This window comes from Salmo salar, chromosome 14 (genome assembly GCF_965601325.2).
Source record: "Salmo salar chromosome 14, fSalSal1, whole genome shotgun sequence".
Taxonomy (NCBI): domain Eukaryota; kingdom Metazoa; phylum Chordata; class Actinopteri; order Salmoniformes; family Salmonidae; genus Salmo; species Salmo salar.
Window position 1 is genome coordinate 65,067,690 of NC_138304.1, and position 22,909 is coordinate 65,090,598.

The following is a 22,909-nucleotide window of genomic DNA, read 5'->3' on the forward strand; positions in this document are numbered from 1 at the left end:
GTAATTTTATATTATCAAGATTCACACAAAATGTAAACTAGACATTTTGACTGGAGGGCTACTCCAGACTGCAACTATTATATGTACAGTAGATCTACATCAGCAGGCTATGCACCATGTACATAATAGGGTGGTGACACAGGAGGTTGGTGGCACCTTAATTGGGGAGGACAGGGGCAATGGCTGGAACGACTGTAAGAAATGATATCAAACACATGGTTTCCATGTGTTTGATACCATTCCATGAACTCCATTCCAGCCACTGTTAGGTGTGGTCCTCCCCTCAGCAGCCTCATGTGGGGGTGATAAACTTATGTTTGTGTAGGTTAAACCGGAATACAATAAACAGAAAGCATCTGCATACGCTGACAGATCTCAGATCCCGCGTTGCGTGAGTGGGGAAAGTGAAAAGCGGGGTCTCGTGATGCGATCAAGGGGCGGGCTGACTGAGGGGATTCGATTATCTGGCCCGGGATATCTCGGTGAAGGCATGAGCCAGGTGGCCCATTCAAAGCATACGGCGGCAAAGTCTGCTCAAAACAAAAGTAGCCTAGGCTAGATTAAGCATGTGGTGTAATCAAATTAAATTGTATTGGTCGCATACACATATTTAAAATGTGTGTGTGATGGGATGTATAGACATTATGGACAGTATGTGGATAGAATATTTAGTATATCTGTAGGATATAATAGTATATAAACAGCAATAGTTGAATAGGATGGCATTGACAAGAATACAGTATATACAAATGAAATTAATAAAACAGTATGTAAACATTATTAAAATGACCAGTGTTCCATTATTAAAGTGACCAGTGATTCCATGTCTACAGTATATACAGTTGAAGTCGGAAGTTTACATCACCTTAGCATCACCTGTTGCTTCAATATATCCACATAATTTTCCTGCCTCATGATGCCATCTATTTTGTGAAGTGCACCAGTCCCTCCTGCAGCAAAGCACCCCCACAGCATGATGCTGCCAACCAAGTGCTTCACGGTTGGGATGGTGTTCTTCAGCTTGTAAGCTTCCCCCTTTTTTCTCCAAACATAACGATGGTCAATATTGCCAAACAGTTCTATTTTTGTTTAATCAGACCAGAGGACATTTCTCCAAAAACTACAATCTTTGTCCCCATGTGCAGCTGGCTTTCATATGGCGGTTTTGGAGCAGTGGCTTCTTCCTTGCTGAGCGGCCTTTCAGGTTATGTCGATATAGGACTCGTTTTACTGTGGATATAGATACTTTTGTACCTGTTTCCTCCAGCTACTTCACAAGGTCCTTTGCTGTTGTTCTGGGATTGGTTTGCACTTTTCGCATACCAAAGTACGTTCATCTCTAGGAGACAGAACATGTCTCCTTCCTGAGTGGTATGACGGCTGCGTGGTCCCATGGTGTTTATACTTGCGTACTATTGTTTGTACAGATGAATGTGGTACCTTCAGGCGTTTGGAAATTGCTCCCAAGGATGAAGCAGACTTGTGGAGGTCTGCACATTTTTTTCTGAGGTCTTGGCTGATTTCTTTTGATTTTCCCATGTTGTCGTACCAGGCAGTGATACAGCCCGACAGGATGCTCTCAATTTTGCATCTGTAAAAGTTTGTGAGGGTCTTAGGGGCCAAGCCAAATTTCTTCAGCCTGCTGAGTTTGAAGAGATGCTCTAGTGCCGTCTACACCACACTGTCTGTGTAGGTGGACCATTTGAGATTGTCAGTGATGTGTACGCTGAGGAACTTTAAGCTTTTCATCTTCTCCACTGCGGCCCCATTGGTGTGGATGGGGGTTTGCTCCCTCTGTCTTCTGAAGTCCACGATCAGCTCCTTCGTTTTGTTGACGTTGCGGGAGAGATTAACTTCCTGGCACCACTCTGCCAATGCAAAAGTGATTGCTTTAGATAAAAACGCTTTATCTGCCTTACCAATCAAAACTACTTAGAAAATGCTAACATAAATTTGGTGGAAAATAAATGTTGCATGTTTCTGGAAGATGCACCATGCTGTCTTGTTGACAACATGACTGAGCAGCACATTACTGTTGGATTTGAGAAGGGCGCTCCTTCTTCACCCGTTCATGTCACGGGCCATAGACCGGTGCACCGTGGTTCAGGTTAATAGAACTCCCTCTGAGTCGGTCTCGAGGAGCTAGTCTGAGCGTATTTCTACTTGTTGTTTTGAAACCGTTAAACACCGACCGGAGGCATTGAGTAGAAGATGGCGGATGTTGAAGGCGATGAAATTAAGTCGGCTCTCCCTTCGGCTTCCCGTAATGGACCCGCTGCAGGTTCGGTAGTCGGTATCGGAGTCCAAAATGCTACCCAAGTGACGTCAGGTCCACGAATGGTTAGAATTGTAAAGTCGGAATCAGGATATGGATTCAACGTTCGTGGACAAGTTAGCGAAGGAGGACAACTGCGAAGCATCAATGGGGAATTGTACGCACCTCTTCAGCATGTCAGTGCTGTTTTGCCTGGAGGGGCAGCGGACCGAGCTGGCATATCAAAGGGTGACAGGATTCTGGAGGTGTAAGTCAGCTTTCTTTACCCATAATAGCGGCCGTTAGCTAGCTAGCTAGCTACCTCTGGGGAGGACTGATGCCGCGTTCAAAACAACTGTGAACTCAAATCTCCGACTGGGAAAGTCGGAAAAAAGGAGCTCCGACTGGGAAAAATGTATTTGAACGGTCATCCAACTCGGGAATCCGCATCATGCGCGCTTTCAAACAACTGAGAACTCGGAAAAAACGAGTTCAAATCATGACGTCAGTGGTTTTCAGATCGGGAATTCGGAGCTATAGAAAGAGGCCCTAGTTCTCGAGTTGTATGACCTTTCAAATCGAATTTCTTCCAATTTCCCAGTTGGTTTGAACACATGGAAGTCGGAGAGTTCCAAGTTGTTTTGAACGTTGCAATAACTAGGTATTTAGCAAAGTGGCTAACGTTAGCTAGCAAGTTGCTAGCTAGTTAACCTCACTGCAGTAATTGGCTGAAACGTTATCTGTAGCTCGCTAGTACACTTTAGCTAGCTAGCACCCATGCTAATTAGCTAGCAAGCATTTCAATAAACAAATCCAGACCGACAATCATTGCACAAATTTGTGAGTAGTGTGTATTCAAGTCATCGCACCACCAAAACAAACAATATGATCTTTGCTAGCTAATTTGGTAGAGTACGTTTGCGCAGTCAGTGAGTGATTTTTAACACTGTGCTCATGAGTGTAGAATGTCAGAGTTGTCATTGGTTTCTTTCTAACTTTTTAATCATTTTTTGAAATGGGAGATTATAAAGATTGCCCTATCTCCCAGTCTATCGTCCTCATGACTGACAGGATAAGGACAGTGAGTAGGTCAGTTATTGGCACTCAACCAACTGTAGACAGACAGTTCACCAACTCAACTGTGTGTGAAATGGGTTTTGTACTCAGTCTGACAGTCTACCATAGTGGGGGGGGGGGGGGGATGTTATGTAGCCTGGTTATGTAGCCAGTCAATCATGCTTTGAAGTGTTTGTTTGCCACATTTCTGAGTGTTTGTGTGCAAGTCGGTGTGTCTGGGTGGAGTTGATACAGGCAAAGCTGGACCCTCGTTTTGAAAACATTTTGGGGCAAGGCCAGCACCTCAACCTTCCTAAAAAAAAGTTGCAAAGGAAATGGTCTTCCTACACTACATTACTCAGTTTATGTAATTGCAGAAGCAGTACAGTCTGTTCAGACAACAGATTTTTCTTTTGAGTATTAGTTTGCCTTACTCTTGAGGAACAAGAAAATGGAAACGATACCAAACTTTTCTCGGTCAATGAGGAACATGGTAGACAACTTGCTGAGGCATCAAAATGGTATTTCTACTTCCAAATGGCACCCTATTCCCTATGTAGTGCACTATGTAAGGAATAGGGTGATATTGGGACGTAAACCTTTGCCTTCCTAACGGTATATCGTATGATAAGTAGTGTTCATGTGACACATTAATCAGCCACTGCTGCTTCCCCAGCAATTGGAAATAATCTTGGTGTGTAGTCAAGTTATTCCCCCAGTGCCTACACCTCTAGCTCACATCAGTGGATCAGGCTTGAAGGCTAGTTTGTTTGTTTACGCATGCACACTTGCTGTTTTACTAGGTGGCTTTAGGCTGTTGTCAATTCCTACTTATTGATTGAGAGAAACCTAAAAGTTCTGCAACATTTTATTTGGCGATTTAAATTATTTAGATTCACCCTTGTCAATGAGTGAAAAATGATAATGTAGTAGCCAGAGGTTGGCCAACTCTCTTGGTACTGTCCCTGTTTTATTTTGACTTTATTCCCATTCAATTCACCTACCTTCACGTTTCTGTATATGGTATTCATGAGATTAATTTGGCAGATGCTACAGAGAACTATTTTTCTGATTCATAGAAGGATCACGGCTACATCAAAGCTGTGATGTGGAGAGGGGTTAGCCTACATCTCCCTCTATCCTTTTTTGTTGTTTGTTTCCCATTCTTTGTCCCTCTGACTAAGCTTGAGGAAAGTTCCCAATACAGACTCGTTTTCAGCCGGCTACATTTTCCACTTCATATTAAATAGGGTACTTTTTATTTAAAAGTTTCAATTTGCTAGTCCGTCGAGCCCTCTCCTGCTAGAATGAACGACATACGTCTTATAGCGATCTATTGGTAGGATAGGCGCCTGTCAGTCACAAAGTGAGTGATGACAGGGAAACACAGCAGAGAGGAAGAGGTGAAGCATTTCTATGTGCATATTCTGGACCTAAGCTTGTCTCCTGCCTTCCCGCCTTTGGGACAACGACTCCCATTGTTAGGGCGGAGACTTGAGCATATCATTTATATACAGATCTCTAGAAGCAGTCGAATTTCTTTACACGGAGGGGAGAGAGCATGATGCTTGTGAATTTGCATGTCCCATGCAATGTAATTGGTAACGATGAGTCAAAATCCACAACTTAGCTACGCAGCGTCGTGGAGCATAGTAGGCTATTTACTGTGGTCTAACAACTGAACAGCAAGTGTTGACTAGTTTATAAAAGGTGAACTGACTGAATAAAGTCGATCTCCTATATCCTTTTGCCATTCATGAATCATGCAATGTTGTTATGTCCATGGTATCATATCGGGACTAGTATACCAAAGGATTTCTTAAGTTTTGAATTGATAACGATGGTGAATCATCATTGCAGGAATGATGGGTCGAGGAGTGCATAGTTGAGAGGTACCCGGCTCTACGTATTTTAGTGATTTGTGACCCAACGACACTGCCCCGGTTAGAATGGGAATAAAGCAGCCCAAGAGTTGACACATATGCAAACTTTATTTAAACACACAGATAAAGATGAACATGGGGATGGTAGTGGTTCTGAAATAGACAGAAACAGATGTAATGAATACACCAGGGCACAGATGCATATGCAACCTGCAGAGTATTACACAGTAAACGCAGAGGGGAAACATGCAATAGTAGTAACTAACTATGAAGAACAATATACAAATGTCACACAACTCACTTTGGGCACGCACACCATTCCACAAGTCCAGATATGAATGAGTCCAGCTGTTGTTGTGCAGGACAGAGATGAGCTTGCTGTTCTCTGACTGCTTGAAGTATTGTGTGACCTGCAGAGTCAAGACGATGGGCAGCTATCCAGCCCCTAGTAACCTCCCTAGCAACCTATCGAGGCACAGGTCACACACATCAGAGTTTGAGAGGCACGTTTATGGTACTCCCTAGATTCTCAGGCTCTGGTCGTGGGGAATGGGAAGTGGAGTGTGCAGCTCAGGGTTGTGAGGTGCTGATAAGTAACCAGCAGGGAATTCATAACAGCCACCCCTAAATATGAGCAGCGTACAAAATAAGTAATTCCATGCTCGAATGTCAGTCTAGAGCCTATTGGTCCCAAGGTAGGTCCAGCCCCCCCATCAGAGGTAGGCAAGGAGCAGCGGCGGTTCCCCAACTGAGGCAGGAAAGTCCCCCTGTGCAGGAACCAGAGCAGACCCCAACGGTAAACTCGAGGCCAGATCAGGCGGCAGTGCTGGTGAGCCCAGGGCAGATGGTGGATCAGCTCAGACACCAGAAGCAGGAATAGGTAGTGCCCCTGGGACAGGACACGGGGGGGTGAAGTCTGAGTGGTCGACCCCAGTGAGGTCTGGTGTGTCCCCCACCGTCACATCTGGGGTTGAGTCCAGAGGCAGCAGGACTGGACCTGGATCAGGTGTTGCACGCTGGGCAGGTGCATCCTGGACATACCGAATAGGACCAGGGCTATGGCTGGGTTAGGTGAAGCTGTTCTGTCAGTAACTGGTGACAGTGGTGTGGCTGGGTCTCCCCATGGGCCCAGGTCAGGGCTGGAACGGTCATCGGAGGTAGCAGCAGACAGGTCCGGTGCTTCTGCAGGATTCCATAGTGCAGGGACAGGCGGTGAGGAATAGGGTCCGGTCAGCAATAGGTTTACTACCGCGTGGCGATGCTGGCCAAGCCAGAGAGAGGGTTCCCCCAGACTTCGCCGTGCTGCCAAAGAGGCAGCATAGTAAAGTCACAGTCGTAGCCGGTAATGTTGCTGGGGTTGGAGAAGCGGCGTCATACTGCTGAACTCCATACGACTATTCCAAGTCTTCCCCTGTTGGAGAGGGCTCCCCTGACCGGAGGAAGCCTGGGATCTGGTCTGGTCAGAGAGTTTGAGAAGCAGGTTTAGGGTACTCCCTAGACACTCAGGCTATGGTCCTAGGGAATAAGGAGCGGAGTGTGCTGATAAGCCCGGCCCGTGCGCGTCTAATACTTTGTGTAGCTGTTAGCGAGGATGCTAATGAAAAGACTTCTGGTAGATGGAAAGGTTTCCCAAAAAAACTTCTCAATTAAATGTTAACTACAAAGTAGCCTATGCTTATCTGTCAGAATGATATCATGATCATTTATCAATCCAGTGGGTATTCGTTTTGCAAACACTATCATATGTGCACTACAAAAACACAGCTGAACAGCCTCTTGCTAGGTGTGCACTTTAATTAAAGGGTAACTACACCTAAAAGTCAACATTTCTCAGTTTTAAGCGTTGTTGTGGACGTGTGATTTTTTTTTTTTTATTTATTTATTTTTTAAGAGCAAAAACCTGTGAAAAGCGGAAACCTAGAAAAACAAAACCTTACATTTTTCGAGATAATGTGGGATATTTCATTTGTCTAAAATACATAATTTGAAGAACAAACAGTGACAATTTCATATCTTGCGGTAAAACTTTAATCTCAAGGAGATGTTAAAGGTTTAATGTTCTCTTACATAGAAAATAGTCCTGATCTTATAGGCCAGGGGTGTCAAAGGTTACTAAAATGAATAAGTAATGATGGAAACAGTGTGTGGCAGGCAGGCGCTCCCCTGCCCTCCCTCCCTCAACCCCCTTGGTACTCAGAGGCAGATTAGCCGAGACACCTGATGCTGCTGCCATCGGGCCTCAGCATCGTGAGTTAAGGAGGGAGGCATGTCACCATATGGTAAACTTGTAGGGCGGCAGGTAGCGCGCTAGTCCAGTAACCGAAAGGTCACTGGTTAGAATACTCGAGCCGACGTGGTGAAAAATGTGTCTGTGCCCTTGAGCAAGGCACTTAACCCTAATTTGCTCCAGGGGCGCTGTACTACTATTGCTGACCCTGTAAAACAAAATATTTTCACTGCACTTATCCGGTGTGTGACAACAAAACATGCAGTGCATTCGGAAAGTATTCAGACCCCTTGGCTTTTTCCACATTTTGTTACGTTACAGCCTTATTCTAAATTGGATTTAAACAAAAATCCACTCATTAGTCTCCACACTACCCCATAACGACAGCATAAACAGGTTCAGAGATTATTGCTAATATATAATAAAAAAAATGTAAAAAAAAAAATATCACATTTACATAAGCATTCAGACCTTTTACTCAGTACTTTGTTGAAGCACTTTGGGCAGCGTTTACAGCCACGAGTCTTCTGGAGTATGACGCTACAAGCTTAGCACACCTGTATTTGGAGTTTCTCCATTCTCTCAGATCCTCTCAAACTCTGTCCGGTTGGATGTGGAGCGTTGCTGCACAGCTATTTTCAGGTCTTTCCAGAGATGTTTGATCGGGTTCAAGTCCGGGCTCTGGCTGGGCCACTCAAGGACATTGAGACTTGTCCCGAAGCCACTCCTGCGTTGTCATGGCTGTGTGCTTAGAGTCGTTGTCCTGTTGGAAGGTGAACCTTCGCCCCAGTCTGAGGTCCTGAGCGCTCTGGATTAGGTTTTCATCATGGATTTCTGTGTACATTACTCTGTTCATCTTTCCCTCGATCTTACTAGTCTCCCAGTCCCTGCTGCTGAAAAATATCCCCACAGTATGAGGCTGCCACCACCATGTTTCACCGTCGGGATGGTATTGGGGACCTTCAATGCTGCAGACATTTTTTGGTACCCTTCCCTAGATCTGTGCCTCGACACAATCCTTTCTCGGAGCTCTACAGACAATTCCTTCAACCTCATGGCTTGGTTTTTGCCCTGACATGAGCAGTCAACTGTGGGACCTTATATAGACAGGTGTGTGCCTTTCCAAATCATGTCCAATCAATTGAATTTACTACAGGTGGACTCCAATCAAGTTGTAGAAACATCTCAAGGATGATCAATGGGAACAGGATGTACCTGAGCTCAATTTTTAAGCATACTTATGTAAAATAAAAATAAAACAGAAATACCTTAAATGTGCAAACAATTTAAACGTTCTGCTTTGTCATTATGGAGTATTGTGTGTAGATTGATGAGGAAAAGCATGTATTTGATCAATTTTAAAATAAGGCTGTAATGTAACAATGTGGAAAAAGTGAAGGGGTCTGAATACTTTCCGAATGCACTGTCTATATACAGTACCAGTCAAAAGTTTGGACACATCTACTCATTCAAGGGTTTTTAGTTTATTTTCCTACATTGTAGAATAATAGTGAAGACATCAAAACTATTAAATTGTGTTAAAGAAATCCAAATATATTTAGGATTCTTCAAAGTAGCCACCCTTTGCCTTGATGACAGCTTTGCACACTCTTGGTATTCTTTCAACCAGCTTCACCTGGAATGCTTCTCCAACAGTCTTGAAGGAGTTCCCACACATGCTGAGCACTTGTTGGCTGCTTTTCCTTCACTCTGTGGTCCAACTCATCCCAAACCAATTGGGTTGAGGTCAGGTGATTATGGAGGCCAAGTAACAGACACATCTCAACATCAACTTGAGATGGTTTTGGATCAGTTGGACCGCGGAGCGAAGGTAAAGCAGCCAACAAGTGCTCATCATGTGTGAGAACTCCTTCAAGACTATTCAAAAAGCATTCCAGGTGAAGCTGGTTGAGAGAATGCAAGAGTGTGCAAAGCTGTCAAGGCAAAGGGTGGCTACTTAGAAGTTTCTCATATAAAATGTACACTGCTCAAAAAAATAAAGGGAACACTTAAACAACACAATGTAACTCCAAGTCAATCACACTTCTGTGAAATCAAACTGTCCACTTAGGAAGCAACACTGATTGACAATAAATTTCACATGCTGTTGTGCAAATGGAATAGACAACAGGTGGAAATTATAGGCAATTAGCAAGACACCCCCAATAAAGGAGTGGTTCTGCAAGTGGGGACCACAGACCACTTCTCAGTTCCTATGCTTCCTGGCTGATGTTTTTGTCACTTTTGAATGCTGGCGGTGCTTTCACTCTAGTGGTAGCATGAGACGTAGTCTACAACCCACACAAGTAGCTCAGGTAGTGCAGCTCATCCAGGATGGCACATCAATGCGAGCTGTGGCAAGAAGGTTTGCTGTGTCTGTCAGCGTAGTGTCCAGAGCATGGAGGCGCTACCAGGAGACAGGCCAGTACATCAGGAGACGTGGAGGAGGCCGTAGGAGGGCAACAACCCAGCAGCAGGACCGCTACCTCCGCCTTTGTGCAAGGAGGAGCAGGAGAAGCACTGCCAGAGCCCTGCAAAATGACCTCCAGCAGGCCACAAATGTGCATGTGTCTGCTCAAACGGTCAGAAACAGACTCCATGAGGGTGGTATGAGGGCCCGACGTCCACAGGTGGGGGTTGTGCTTACAGCCCAACACCGTGCAGGACGTTTGGCATTTGCCAGAGAACACCAAGATTGGCAAGATTGGGGTGGCATTTCTTTGGGGGGCCGCACAGCCCTCCATGTGCTTGCCAGAGGTAGCCTGACTGCCATTAGGTACCGAGATGCGTTCCTCAGACCCCTTGTGAGACCTTATGCTGGTGCGGTTGGCCCTGGGTTCCTCCTAATGCAAGACAATGCTAGACCTCATGTGGCTGGAGTGTGTCAGCAGTTCCTGCAAGAGGAAGGCATTGATGCTATGGACTGGCCCGCCCGTTCCCCAGACCTGAATCCAATTGAGCACATCTGGGACATCATGTCTCGCTCCATCCACCAACGCCACGTTGCACCACAGACTGTCCAGGAGTTGGTGGATGCTTTAGTCCAGGTCTGGGAGGAGATCCCTCAGGAGACCATCCGCCACCTCATCAGGAGCATGCCCAGGCATTGTAGGGAGGGCATACAGGCATGTGGAGGCCACACACACTACTGAGCCTAATTTTGACTTGTTTTAAGGACATTACATCAAAGTTGGATCAGCCTGTAGTGTGGTTTTCCACTTTAATTTTGAGTGTGACTCCAAATCCAGACCTCCATGGGTTGATAAATTGGATTTCCATTGATTATTTTTGCGTGATTTTTGTTGTCAGCACATTCAACTATGTAAAGAAAAAAGTATTTAATAAGATTATTTCTTTCATTCAGATCTAGGATGTGTTGTTTAAGTGTTCCCTTTATTTTTTTGAGCAGTATATTTTGATTTAACGCTTTTCTTTTTGGTTACTACATGATTCCATATGTGTTATTTCATAGTTTTGATGTCTTCACTATTATTTTACAATGTAGAAAATTGTAAAAATAAAGAAAAAACATTTAATGAGTAGGTGTCCAAACTTTTGTGTGATTTTTGTATTTATTTTAATTGTATTTTTTGTAGCGATAGGGAGTCGATAGCGAGAGACTCACCACTCAACCAACATTGGAAATAGATGTATATCAGTTGTAAAAGTTTAGCCGGTTACAGAGCTATACCAAGGAGCGTTGTTACTAGTCACTCACTAGACAGAATAAGGCAAACGTGTATAATTTCGGAGAAGGTGTTGGAGGATAGGTCTAACCAAACACTACCACCATTAACGGGCATAACATGAGCACCGACTGATCCCGTCCCACCATCTCTCACTCTGCGTCCCACAGTAATGGTGTGAGCGTGGAGGGGGCCACCCACAAGCAGGTGGTGGATCTGATCCGGGCTGGGGAGAGGGAGCTGGTGCTTTCTGTGCTGTCTGTGCCGCCCCAGGAGGCAGATGGTCTTGAGGCCGGGGATGAGAGCGCCGCCCAGCTCAGCTATGACTACAGCGACAAGCAGGCCGTGCCCATTTCCATCCCCACCTTCAAGCACGTGGAGCAGCACGCCGAGAGGTTTGTGGTGAGTAAAAAATACATCGTTTGTAGTGAGGTTTCTGGCTGGCCTTGTTTACTAGAGAATGACAAAACTTTTCTAAAAGCCCAATGTGTCTTTCGCAGTGCAGAGTTCGGCCATGCCAAAATGTGTAGGCCTTTGTCAGTAATCACGTATAGAATGCGACCTACACTGAGTATACAAAACATTAGGAACACCTTCCTAATATTAAGTTGCACCCCCCCTTTTGCCCCCAGAACCTCCTCAATTTGTCGGGGAATGGACTCTACAATGTGTCGAAAGCATTCCACAGGAATGTTGACTCCAATGCTTCCCATAGTTGTCAAGTTGGCTGGATGTCCTTTGGGTGGTGGATCATTCTTGACAGACATGGGAGACTGTTAAGTGTGAAACCCAGCAGCGTTGCAGTTCTTGACACAAACCAGTGCGCCTGTCACCTACCATACCCTGTTCAAATACACTGACATTTTTGGTCTTTCCCCTTCACCGTCTGAATGGCAAACACACAATCCATGTATCTGTTGTCTCAAGGCTTAAAAATCCATATTTTAACCTCTCCTCCGCTTTATCTACACTGATTTAAAGTGGATTTAACAAATGATCATTAGCTTTCGTCTGGATTCACCTGGTCAGTCTATGTCATGGAAAGAGCAGGTGTTCTTTGTTTTGTTTACAGGGAGTACCAGCACCAGATCAATGTGCAGGGGTATAAGGTATTTGAGGTAGATATGTACATGAAGGCAGGGTAAAGTTACTAGGCATCAGGATGGATAAGTGTAAAATAAAGAACAGAGTAGCAGCAGCAAACGGTGTGGTGAATGTGTGTGGGAGTGTCAATTCATACCCCTTATTCCACATTTTGTTGTGTTACAGCATGAATTAAATTTTTTTTAAATATATGTATTTTCTCACCCATCTACACACAATACCCTAGAATGCCAAAGCTAAAACGTGTTTTTAGAAATGTTTGCTAATTTATTGAAAATTAAATATAGAATGATCTAATTCACACCCCTGAGTGTTAGAATCACGTTTGGCAACGAATACAGCCGTGAGTGTTTCTGGGTAAGTCTCTAAGAGATTGTACAATATTTGCACAATATTCTTAAAACAATTATTCAAGCTCTGTCAAGTTGGTTGTTGATCATTGTTAGACTGCCATTTTCAAGTCTTGCCATATATTTTCAATCCAATTTAAGTCAAAACTAACTAGGCCACTCGGGAAAATGCAATGTTGTCTTGGTAAGCAACTCCAGTGTATATTTGGCCTTGTGTTTTAGGTTATTGTCCTACTGAAAGGTGAATTTGTCTCCCAGTGTCTGTTGGAAAACAGACTGATACAGGTTTTCCTCTAAGATTTTGCCTGTGCTTAGTTCTATTGTTTCTTTTTATCCCCCCCCAAAATCCCTAGTCCTTGCCAATGACAAGCATACCCACAACATGATGCAGCCACCACCATGCTTAGAAATATGAAGAGTGGTACTCTGATGTTCGTTTTGCCCCAAAAATAACGCTTTGTATTCAGGACATAAAGTTCATTTCTTTGCAGTTTTACTTCAGTGCCTTATTGCAAACAGGATGCATGTTTTGGATAATTTTTATTGTACAGGGTGTCATTTTTTTATTCCGTCATTTAGGTTAGTATTGTGGAGTGACTACAATGTTGTTGATCCATCCTCCGTTTTCTCCTATCACAGCCATTGTTTTAAAGTCACCAATTCTTGAGCCGTATCCTTTCTGGCAACTGAGTTAGGAAGGACGCCTGTATCTTTGTAGTAACTGGTGTATTGATAACTTCACCATGCTCAAAGGGATATATATATTTTTTTACCCATCTACCAATAGGTGCCCTTTGCGAGGCATTGGAAAACCTCCCTGGTCTTTGTTGTTGAATCTGTGTTTTGAAATGCACGCCTCGACTGAGGGACCTTACAATTATCTGTATGTGTGGGGTACAGAGATGAGGTATTCATTGAAAATCATGTTAACCACTATTATTGAACATGGAATGAGGCCCCCAAAAAATAATGGGGGGGGGGGGCAGCCATGCTCTCTTCATGACTGCAGGTTCCTGTGGACTAAGGCTGTTACGGTAACAGTATTACCGCCACACCAGCGGTCATGAGTCAAATTCCACGTGACTGTTTAATCACGGTAACTAGGCTTCTCCAAAACTGGGCTCTGATGCTGCTGATGGTCATTAGTAGCCTACCAAACTTTCTAACTGCCAGTCGCTTATGTAGCCTAGCCCATAGTCTTATATGTTTTGATAAGGTGCGTATCACAACTAAAGTAGCCAATTAACTCAAAACGTAGCTTATAGGCCTAGGACCCCTGGAACACATTAGAGAGCCTAGTGAAACATGTTCTTATAAGCCCAGTCATTACGCAATCGCAATAGTGGAAAGTAAAGATACCTTAGTAGAAAAGGACTCAAGTGAATGTCACCCAGTAAAATACTACTTGAGTAAAAGTACATGTAATTACTCAAATATACTTAAGTATCAAAAGTAAATATTATTTCATATTCCTTATATTAAGCAAACCAGATGGCACAGTTGGCTTTTTATTTATTTGTAAAAAATAAAAAATGCAGATGGCTAAACCACACTCCAACACCATTTACGAACAAAGCATTTATATTTAGTGAGTCCACCAGATCAGAGGCAGTAAGGATGACCAGGTAGGTTCTCTTGATAAGTGTGTGAATAAGTGCTAAGCATTCGAAATATAACGAGCTGTTAGGGAAAATGTATAGAGTAAAAAGTAGTAAAGTAAAAGTTGTTGAATGTGAAGTACAGACCCACCCCCCCCCCACCCCCCCAAAAAACTCATTAGCACTTTAGTCATTTTTCTTAAGTACACCATTTGTGTAATTGCGTGTGAAATCAGAGTTTTGACTGTCCACTATTTAAGAGGATCCCAGCTTTCTTATGCTGCTATATTTATTGCTCAATTCTTAAAATTAAGCACATTCATCCACTTTACAAAGGCACCACGTGAGTTTCAAGTTTGGGTAAGCTAATTTTCACCATAAAAATTCACCTTTTTTATATGAAAGAAGAATATAAACGCTACATGCAACAATTTCAAAGGCAGTAATGTAACAAAATGTGGAAAATGTCAAGGGGTTTGAGTACTTTCCGAAATGCACTGTGTATGTACAGTGGATTCGAAAAGTATTCAGAACCCTTGACTTTTTCCACATTTTGTTACCTTACAGCCTTATTCTAAATGGATTAAAATGTTTTTTCCCCCTCATCAGTCTACACATTACCCCATAATTACAAAGCATAAACCGGTTTTTAGAAATTGTTGCTAATTGTTTAAAAATAATTAATAATATCACATTTGCATAAGTATTTAGACCCTTTACTCAGTACTTTGTTGAAGCACCTTTGACAGTGATTACAGCCTCAAGTCTTCTTGGGTATGACGCTACAAGCTTGGCACAGCTGTATTTGGGGAGTTTCTCCCAGTCTTCGCTGCAGATTCTTTCAAGCTCTGTCAGTTTGGGTGGGGAGCTTGGCTCTGGCTGGGCCACTCAAGGACATTCAGAGACTTGTCCCTGAAGCCTCTCCTGTGTTGTCTTGGCTGTGTGCTTAGGCCATTGTCCTGTTGGAAGGTGAACCTTCGCCCCAGTCTGAGGTTGTGAGCGCTCTGGAGCAAGTTTTCATCAAAGATCTCTCTCTGTACTTTGCTCCGTTCATCTTTCACTCGATCCTGACTAGTCTCTCAGCCCCTGCCTCTGAAAAACATCCCCACAGCATGATGCTGCCATCACCATGCTTCACCGTAGAGATGGTGCCAGGTTTCCTCCAGACGTGACACTTGGCATTCAGGCCAAAGTGTTCAATCTTGGTTTCATCAGACCAGAGAATCTTGTTTCTATATGGCCAGAGTACTTTAGGATCCTTTTAGCAATCTTCAAGTGGGCTGTCATGTGTCTTTTACTGAGGTGTGGCTTCCTTCTGGCCACTACCATAACCATAAAGGCCGGATTTGGATGAGTGCTGCAGAGTTGGTTGTCCTTCTGGAAGATTCTCCCATCTCCACAGAGGAACTCTAGAGCTGTATCAGTGACCATCAGGGTCTTGGTCATCTCCCTGACCAAGGCCCTTCTCCCCCGATAGCTCAGTTTGGCCGAACAGCCAGCTCTAGGAAGAGTCTTGGTGGTTCCAAACCTGTTCCATTTAAGAATGGAGGCCACTGTTCTTGGGGACCTTCAATGCTGCAGAATTATTTTGGTACCCTTCCCCAGATCTGTGCCTCGACACAATCCTGTCTCAAAGCTCTACAGACAATTCCTTAGACCTCATGGCTTTGTTTTTGCGCTGACATGCACTGTCAACTGTGGGGCCTTATCTAGACAGGTGTGTGTTCCTTTCCAAATCATGTCCAATCAATTGAATTTACCACAGGTGGACTCCAAGTTGTATAGACATTTCTCAATGGTGATCAATGGAAACAGGATCCACCTGAGTTCAATTTAGAGCCCCATAGCAAGACTGTTGGAAAAGCATTCCAGGTGAAGCTGGTTGAGTGAATGCCAAGAGTGCAGTACCAGTCAAATGTTTGGACACCTACTCATTCAAGTGTTTTTTTCTTTCTTTGAATATGTTTTACATTGTAAAACAATAGTGAATACATAAAAACAATGGAATAATTAACACATATGGAATCATGTAGTAACCAAAAAAGTGTTAAACAAATTTAAAAAATGTAATTTTTTTTGGATTCTTCAAAGTAGCCACCCTTTGCCTGGATGACAGCTTTGCACACTTGGCATTCTCTCAACCAGCTTCATGAGGTAGTCACCTGGAATACTTTTCCAACAGTCTTGAAGGAGTTCCCACATATGCTGAGCACTTGTTGGCTGCTTTTCCTTCACTCTGGTGTCCAACTCATCCCAAACCATCTCAATTGGTTTGAGGTCGGGTGATTGTGGAGGCCAGGTCATCTGATGCAGCCACTCCATCGCTCTACTTCTTGGTCAAATAGCCCTTAAACATCCTGGAGGTGTGTTGGGTCATTGTCCTGTTGAAAAACAAAGGATAGTCCCACTAAACACAAACCATAAAGGATGGCGTATCGCTGCAGAATGCTGTGGTAGCCATGCTGGTTAAGTGTGCCATGAATTCTAAATAAATCACTGACAGTGTCACCAGCAAAGCACCCCCACACCATCACTCTTCTTTCATGCTTCACGGTGGGAACCACACATGCAGAGATCATCTGTTCACCTACTCTGCGTCTCAAAAAGACACGGCGGTTGGAACCAAAAATCTCAAATTTAGACTCATCAGACCAAAGGACAGATTTCCACCGGTCTAATGTCCATTGCTCATGTTTCTTGGACCAAGCAAGTCTCTTCTTATTGGTGTCTTTTTAGTAGTGGTTTCTTTGCAGCAATTCGACCATGAAGGCCTGATTTGACGCAGTCTCTTCTGCCCAGTTTATGTTGATGTGTCTCTTACTTGAACTCTGAAGCATTTATTTGGGCTGCAATTTCTGAGGCTGGTAACTCTAATGAACTTCTCTGCAGCAGAGGTAACTCTGGGTCTTCCTTTCCTGTGGCGGTCCTCATGAGAGCTAGTTTCTTCATCAGCGCTTGATGGTTTTAGTGACTGCACTTGAGACATTTTCTGGATTGACTGACCTTCATGTCTTTAAAGTAACGGACTGTTGTTTTTCTTTGTTTATTTGAGCTGTTCTTGCCATAATATGGACTTGGTCTTTTACCAAATAGGGCTATCTTCTGTTTACCAACCCTACCTTGTCACAACGCAACTGATTGGCTCAAACCCATTAAGGAAAGAAATTCCACAAATGTACTTTTTAACAAGGCACACCTGTTAATTCAAATGCATTCCAGGTGACTACCTCATGAAGCTGGCTGAGAGAATGCCTTGATGACAGCTTTGCACACTCTTGGCAAAGGGTGGCTACTTTGAATCCCAAAAATGAAATATATTTTGATTTGTTTCACACTTTTTCGTTACTGCATGATTCCATGTTATTTCATAGTTTTTGATGTCTTCACTATTATTCTACAATGTAGAAAATAGTCAAAATAAAGAAAATCCCTGGAATGAATAGGTGTGTCCAAACTTATTTTTTTTATTTAACCAGGTAGGCCAGTTGAGAACAAGTTCTCATTTACAACTGCGACCTGGCCAAGATAAAGTAAAGCAGTGCGACAAAAACAACACAGTTGCACATGGGATAAACAAACATACAGTCAATAACACAATAGAACAATCTGTATACTGTGTGTGCAAAGGAGGTAAGGCAATAAATAGGCCAATAATAGCGACGTAATTACAATTTAGCAATTTACACTGGAGTGATATATGTGCAGATGATGTGCAAGTAGAAATGCTGGTGTACAAAAGAGCAGGAAAAACAAATATGGAGATGAAGTAGGTAGTTGGTGGTGTACAACTTTTGACGTGTGTGTGTGTGTTATAGGATTGGAAATGATGCAGACAATTATATTGATGGAAGCTACAATCTGTCTGCAATATTAAAGCTGATCTACCACCTAAAATATTTTTAAAAACTGTACAGTGTGGCGTTATCATTACTACAAATGTTTTTCTAGGCACACTGGTGTTCCCAAATTAGGTCCAGGTCACACAACAAAATATTTAGAAGCATATGCAACCAAAACGGTCGCACTTTAGAGTCCTGTGTACATGTCTCATCTTTTACAAGTGAATACTGTGCATCATTTCCCCTGTGTTCTGTCATATGCCACCTTACCGCTCACCTCGGTCTGTTCCCTACAGGTGTACAACGTGTACATGTCGGGCAGGCAGCTGTGTTCCAAGCGCTACCGGGAGTTTGCTATCCTGAACCAGAACCTGAGGAGGGAGTTTGCCAGTTACACCTTCCCCAAGATCCCAGGGAAGTGGCCCTTCTCCCTGTCTGAGCAGCAGCTGGACACACGCCGCAGGGGCCTGGAGGAGTACCTGGAGAGAGGTGAGAGAGAAGGAAGCAAAGGTAGAGAAAGAGGTAGAGTGTACCTGTAGAGAACTGAGGAGAGTTAAGGAAAAAATCTTAAGGATGGCAACTTAATTCCCTTCAATGATGTGTAATGCTGACATGCAGATAGTGCCTATAGCGCCAACACCACAGGTATCATATTACACATAGAGATGTGTATATATAACTATTATTACGTTCTATTTCATTCTGTGGTATTACACCCCTTCCACATGTCAGTGCTGGAGATCAGCTGAGGAGAGATGAAAAACAGCACGTGCTTTATTTTTGGAACGCCTTTGTGAGTTAATTGGAGGAACAAGTAGCACAGAAATCTGAGTTTTTGGAGAAGTGAGAAACCACGTATGCTATTAGGCCGTGTGTCGAACTCCAAGATGGCTCTATATCTCCTGCAGACAGATGGCAAATCATTGCAATACTTGTGGAATGCCCTGGAATGTGTATGTACCGGTAATATAACTTCAAGTGTGCACGTGAATGCAATATGGTAAGATTACCTTTTGCTCTTTCTCTTATTTTCTCCTTCTGTAGTTTGTTCAGTACGGGTGATTGGTGAGAGTGACATCATGCAGGAATTCCTTTCTGAATCAGATGAGGTACGTTTGTGCAGACAGTTTCCGTAGCTCCAGGAGAGCATCTTAAAACACACGCTGATACTCACCTTTTCTTTCTCTGTCAGAATTACAATGGCGTTTCAGACGTGGAGCTGCGGATAGCCCTGCCAGACAAGACCATCATCTCTGTCAGGGTGCGCAAGAACAGCACAACTGATCAAGTCTACCAGGTATAGAACTGTTTTTATAGAGAAGTTCCTCACTTGTAGTTAAATATATGCTGACCAAACCGGGCACGCGCATGTAGATTTTTGTCCACCCACACCAGACACGATCAGGACACCCAGGTTGAAATATCAAAACAAACTCTGAACCAATTATATTCATTTGGGGACAGGTTGAAAAGCATTAAACATTTATGGCAATTTAGCTAGCTAGCTTGCTGTTGCTAGCTAATTTGTCCTGGGATATAAACATTGGGTTGTTATTTTACCTGAAAGGTCCTCTACTCCGACACAGATAAAACGGTAAACCGAATTCCTCTCTCGTCATCTCTCCTCCTTCCTCAGGCTTCTTTTTTACTTCTTTGGCGGTTGGCAACCAACTATTCGGGGCGTTACTACAACCGACTGGAGTGCGGATGTCAGTTCATCTTTCAATCACCCACGTGGGTATATGCTCCTAAACACCAATGAGGGGATGGCACGTGGGTATATGCACTTAAAAACCAATGAGAAGATGGGAGAGGCCGGACTTACAGCGCGTTGAGTGTCACAAATATAACCTATTTCTATTTTAGCACCTGGCCACGCAGACGCTCGCAAGCAGTGCGGGTGCAATGACTGAATAACATGTATGTGTACATTTTATTTTGCGACGCAAGCGGTGTGGTCAGCATGTGTAACCATTTTTGGTTGCATATGCTCCTAAATATTGTGCTGTGCGACCTGAAATTTTATTTTGGGAGCACCAGTGCGCCAACAACAAAAAAAATTGCCCAGATATTTGTTGTAATGATTAGGCTTCGCTGTACCGTTGTTACCGAGTGCCCCAGAGAAATTGGTCTCTGCCTAGAAAACTGCTCGAACTAGCCTTTTATTCAAGTCATTATTAGAGGGACAGCCCAAAGCACGAACAAGGTCGAGAGGGAGAGGAGTTGGCAGCCCCCGATGGTACCACTGGACACCGGTGCTATGGCGCTGGCATTTTCCACCTCTCAAAACACACTGCTAATAAAGTTAAAGCACTAATTAGTTTAGCTAGATACTGTAATGAATAGCTACAGTGCCTTTAGAAAGTATTCGCACCCCTTGACTTTTTCCACATTTTGTTGTTACAGCCTGAATTTAAAATTGATTAATTCGACATTTTGTATCACTGGCCTACACACAATACCCCATAAGTGGAATTATGTTTTTTCAAATTTTTTGTCCATAAGTATTCAACCCCTTTGTTATGGCAAGCCTAACTAGGTTCAGGAGTAAACTTTTGATTAACAAGTCACAAGTTGCATGGACTCACTCTGTGTGCAATAAGTGTTTAATATAATTTATTTTAATGACTACCTTGTCTCTGTACCCCACACATACAATTATCTGTAAGGTCCCTCAGTTGATCATTGAATTTCAAACACGCCTTCCCTGTGGCTCAGTTGGTAGAGCGTGGTGTTTGCAACGCCAGCATGGTGTGTGCAATGCCAGGGTTGTGGGTTCGATTCCCACGGGGGGCCAGTACAAAAACATTTTTTTTTTTTTAAATGCATGAAATGAAAATGAAATGTATGTATTCACTACTGTAAGTCGCTCTGGATAAGAGCGTCTGCTAAATGACTCAAATGTAAATGTAATGAATGGTCTCGGGATGCTTTACTGTTGGACTGACACAGGACTGATGGTAGCGCTTACCTTGTCTTCTCCGAACAAGCGTTTTTCCGGATGCCCCAAACAATCGGAAAGGGGATTCAGAGAAAATGACTTTACCCCAGTCAGCAGTCCAATCCCTGTACCTTTTGCAGAATATCAGTCTGTCCCTGATGTTTTTCCTGGAGAGAAGTGGCTTCTTTGCTGCCCTTCTTGACACCAGGCCATCCTCCAAAAGTCTTCGCCTCACTGTGCGTGCAGATGCACTCACACCTGCCTGCTGCCATTCCTGAGCAAGCTCTGTACTGGTGGTGCCCCGATCCCGCAGCTGAATCAACTTTAGCAGACGGTCCTGGCGCTTGCTGGACTTTCTTGGGAGCCCTGAAGCCTTCTTCACAACAATTGAACCGCTCTCCTTGAAGTTCTTGATGATCCGATAAATGGTTGATTTAGGTGCAATCTTACTGGCAGCAATATCCTTGCCTGTGAAGCCCTTTTTGTGCAAACCAATGATGACGGCACGTGTTTCCTTGCAGGAAACCATGGTTGACAGAGGAAGAACAATGATTCCAAGCACCAACCTCCTTTTGAAGCTTCCAGTCTGTTATTCAAACTCAATCAGCTTGACAGAGTGATCTCTAGCCTTGTCCTCGTCAACACTCACACCTGTGTTAATGAGAGAATCACTGACATGATGTCAGCTGGTCCTTTTGTGGCAGGGCTGAAATGCAGTGGAAATGTTTTTTGGGCATTCAGTTCATTTGCATGGCAAAGAGGGACTTTGCAATTCATCTGAACACTCTTCATAACATTCTGGAGTATATGCAAATTGCCATCATACAAACTGAGGCAGCAGACTTTGTGAAAATTAATATTTGTCATTCTCAAAACTTTTGGCCATGACTGTACAATCACGTAACATCTGTAAACAATTGTTGGAAAAATTACTTGTTTCATGCACACAGTAGATATCCTAACCGACTTGCCAAAACTATTGTTTGTTAAAGAATATTGTTTCTCATGGTCTGAGAGTCTTTAGGTGCCTTTGGCGAACTCCAAGCGGGCTGTCGTGTCTTTTTACTGAGGAGTGGCTTACCATAAACGCCTGATTGGTGGAGTGCTGCAGAGATGGTTCTCCCATCTTCACAGAGGAACTCCAGAGCTCTCTGAGTGACCATCGGTTCTTGGTCACCTCCCTAGCCAAGGCTCTTCTCCCCATTTGCTCAGTTTGGCCAGGCAGCCAGCTCTAGGAAGATTCTTGGTGTTTACAAACCTCTTCAATTTAAGATTGATGGAGACCACTGTGTTCTTGGGGACATTCAATGCTGCAGCCATTTTTTTTTTGTACCCTTCCCCAGATATGTGCCTCAAACAATCCTGTCTCGGTGCTCAACAGACAATTCCTTCGACCTCATGGCTTGGTTTTTGCTCTGACATGCACTGTCAACTGTGGGACCTTATATAGAAATGTATGTGTGCCTTTCCAAAACATGTCCAATCAATTGAATTTACCACAGGTGGACACCAAGTTGTAGAAACATCTCAAGGATGATCAATGGAAACAGGATGCACCTGAGCTCAATTTCAAGTCTCATAACAAAGGGTCTGAATACTTATGTAGGTAAGGCATTTCTGTATTTAAAAACCTGTTTTCAGTTTGTCGTTATGAGGTATTGTGTAGATTGCTGAGGAATTTATTTAATCCATTTGAGAATAAGGCTATAACGTTAAAAAAAATGTTTAGTCAAGGGGTCCAAATTCTTAACGAAGGCACTGTAGCTGTCAAACTTTTTTTCCTTTCTTTTAAAAACTTTTTTTGTATAGTATAACTACTAGGTGTAGTGGAACTACTAGGGATGCACAATGTATCGGTAAGCATATTAGCTAAAAATGCCAATGTCGGCATCGGCCTGATATGCAAAACCGATGTCAAAGCTGATGTGCATAGCTATATAACGTAGGAAGATGAAGTAATGACGTGCAACA

The 22,909-nt window shown here is 43.4% G+C and overlaps 1 protein-coding gene across 2 annotated transcripts in view; it reads left to right on the top strand.

Annotated features, from left to right (window-relative positions):
- Window positions 1-2,115: 2,115 nt before the first annotated feature.
- Window positions 2,116-22,909, top strand: part of snx27a (sorting nexin 27a) — a 48,722-nt gene continuing 27,928 nt past the window's right edge. The window contains exons 1-5 of one of the 2 annotated variants that reach the window (XM_082961082.1): window positions 2,116-2,522; window positions 11,277-11,508; window positions 18,294-18,486; window positions 19,042-19,106; window positions 19,190-19,294. In XM_082961082.1, coding sequence (XP_082817208.1) covers window positions 2,212-2,522; window positions 11,277-11,508; window positions 18,294-18,486; window positions 19,042-19,106; window positions 19,190-19,294 — 906 coding nt within the window. In that variant the 5' untranslated portion in view covers window positions 2,116-2,211. The remainder of the gene's footprint in view (window positions 2,523-11,276; window positions 11,509-18,293; window positions 18,487-19,041; window positions 19,107-19,189; window positions 19,295-22,909) is intronic. The other variant, XM_014142099.3, reaches the window with a different exon arrangement.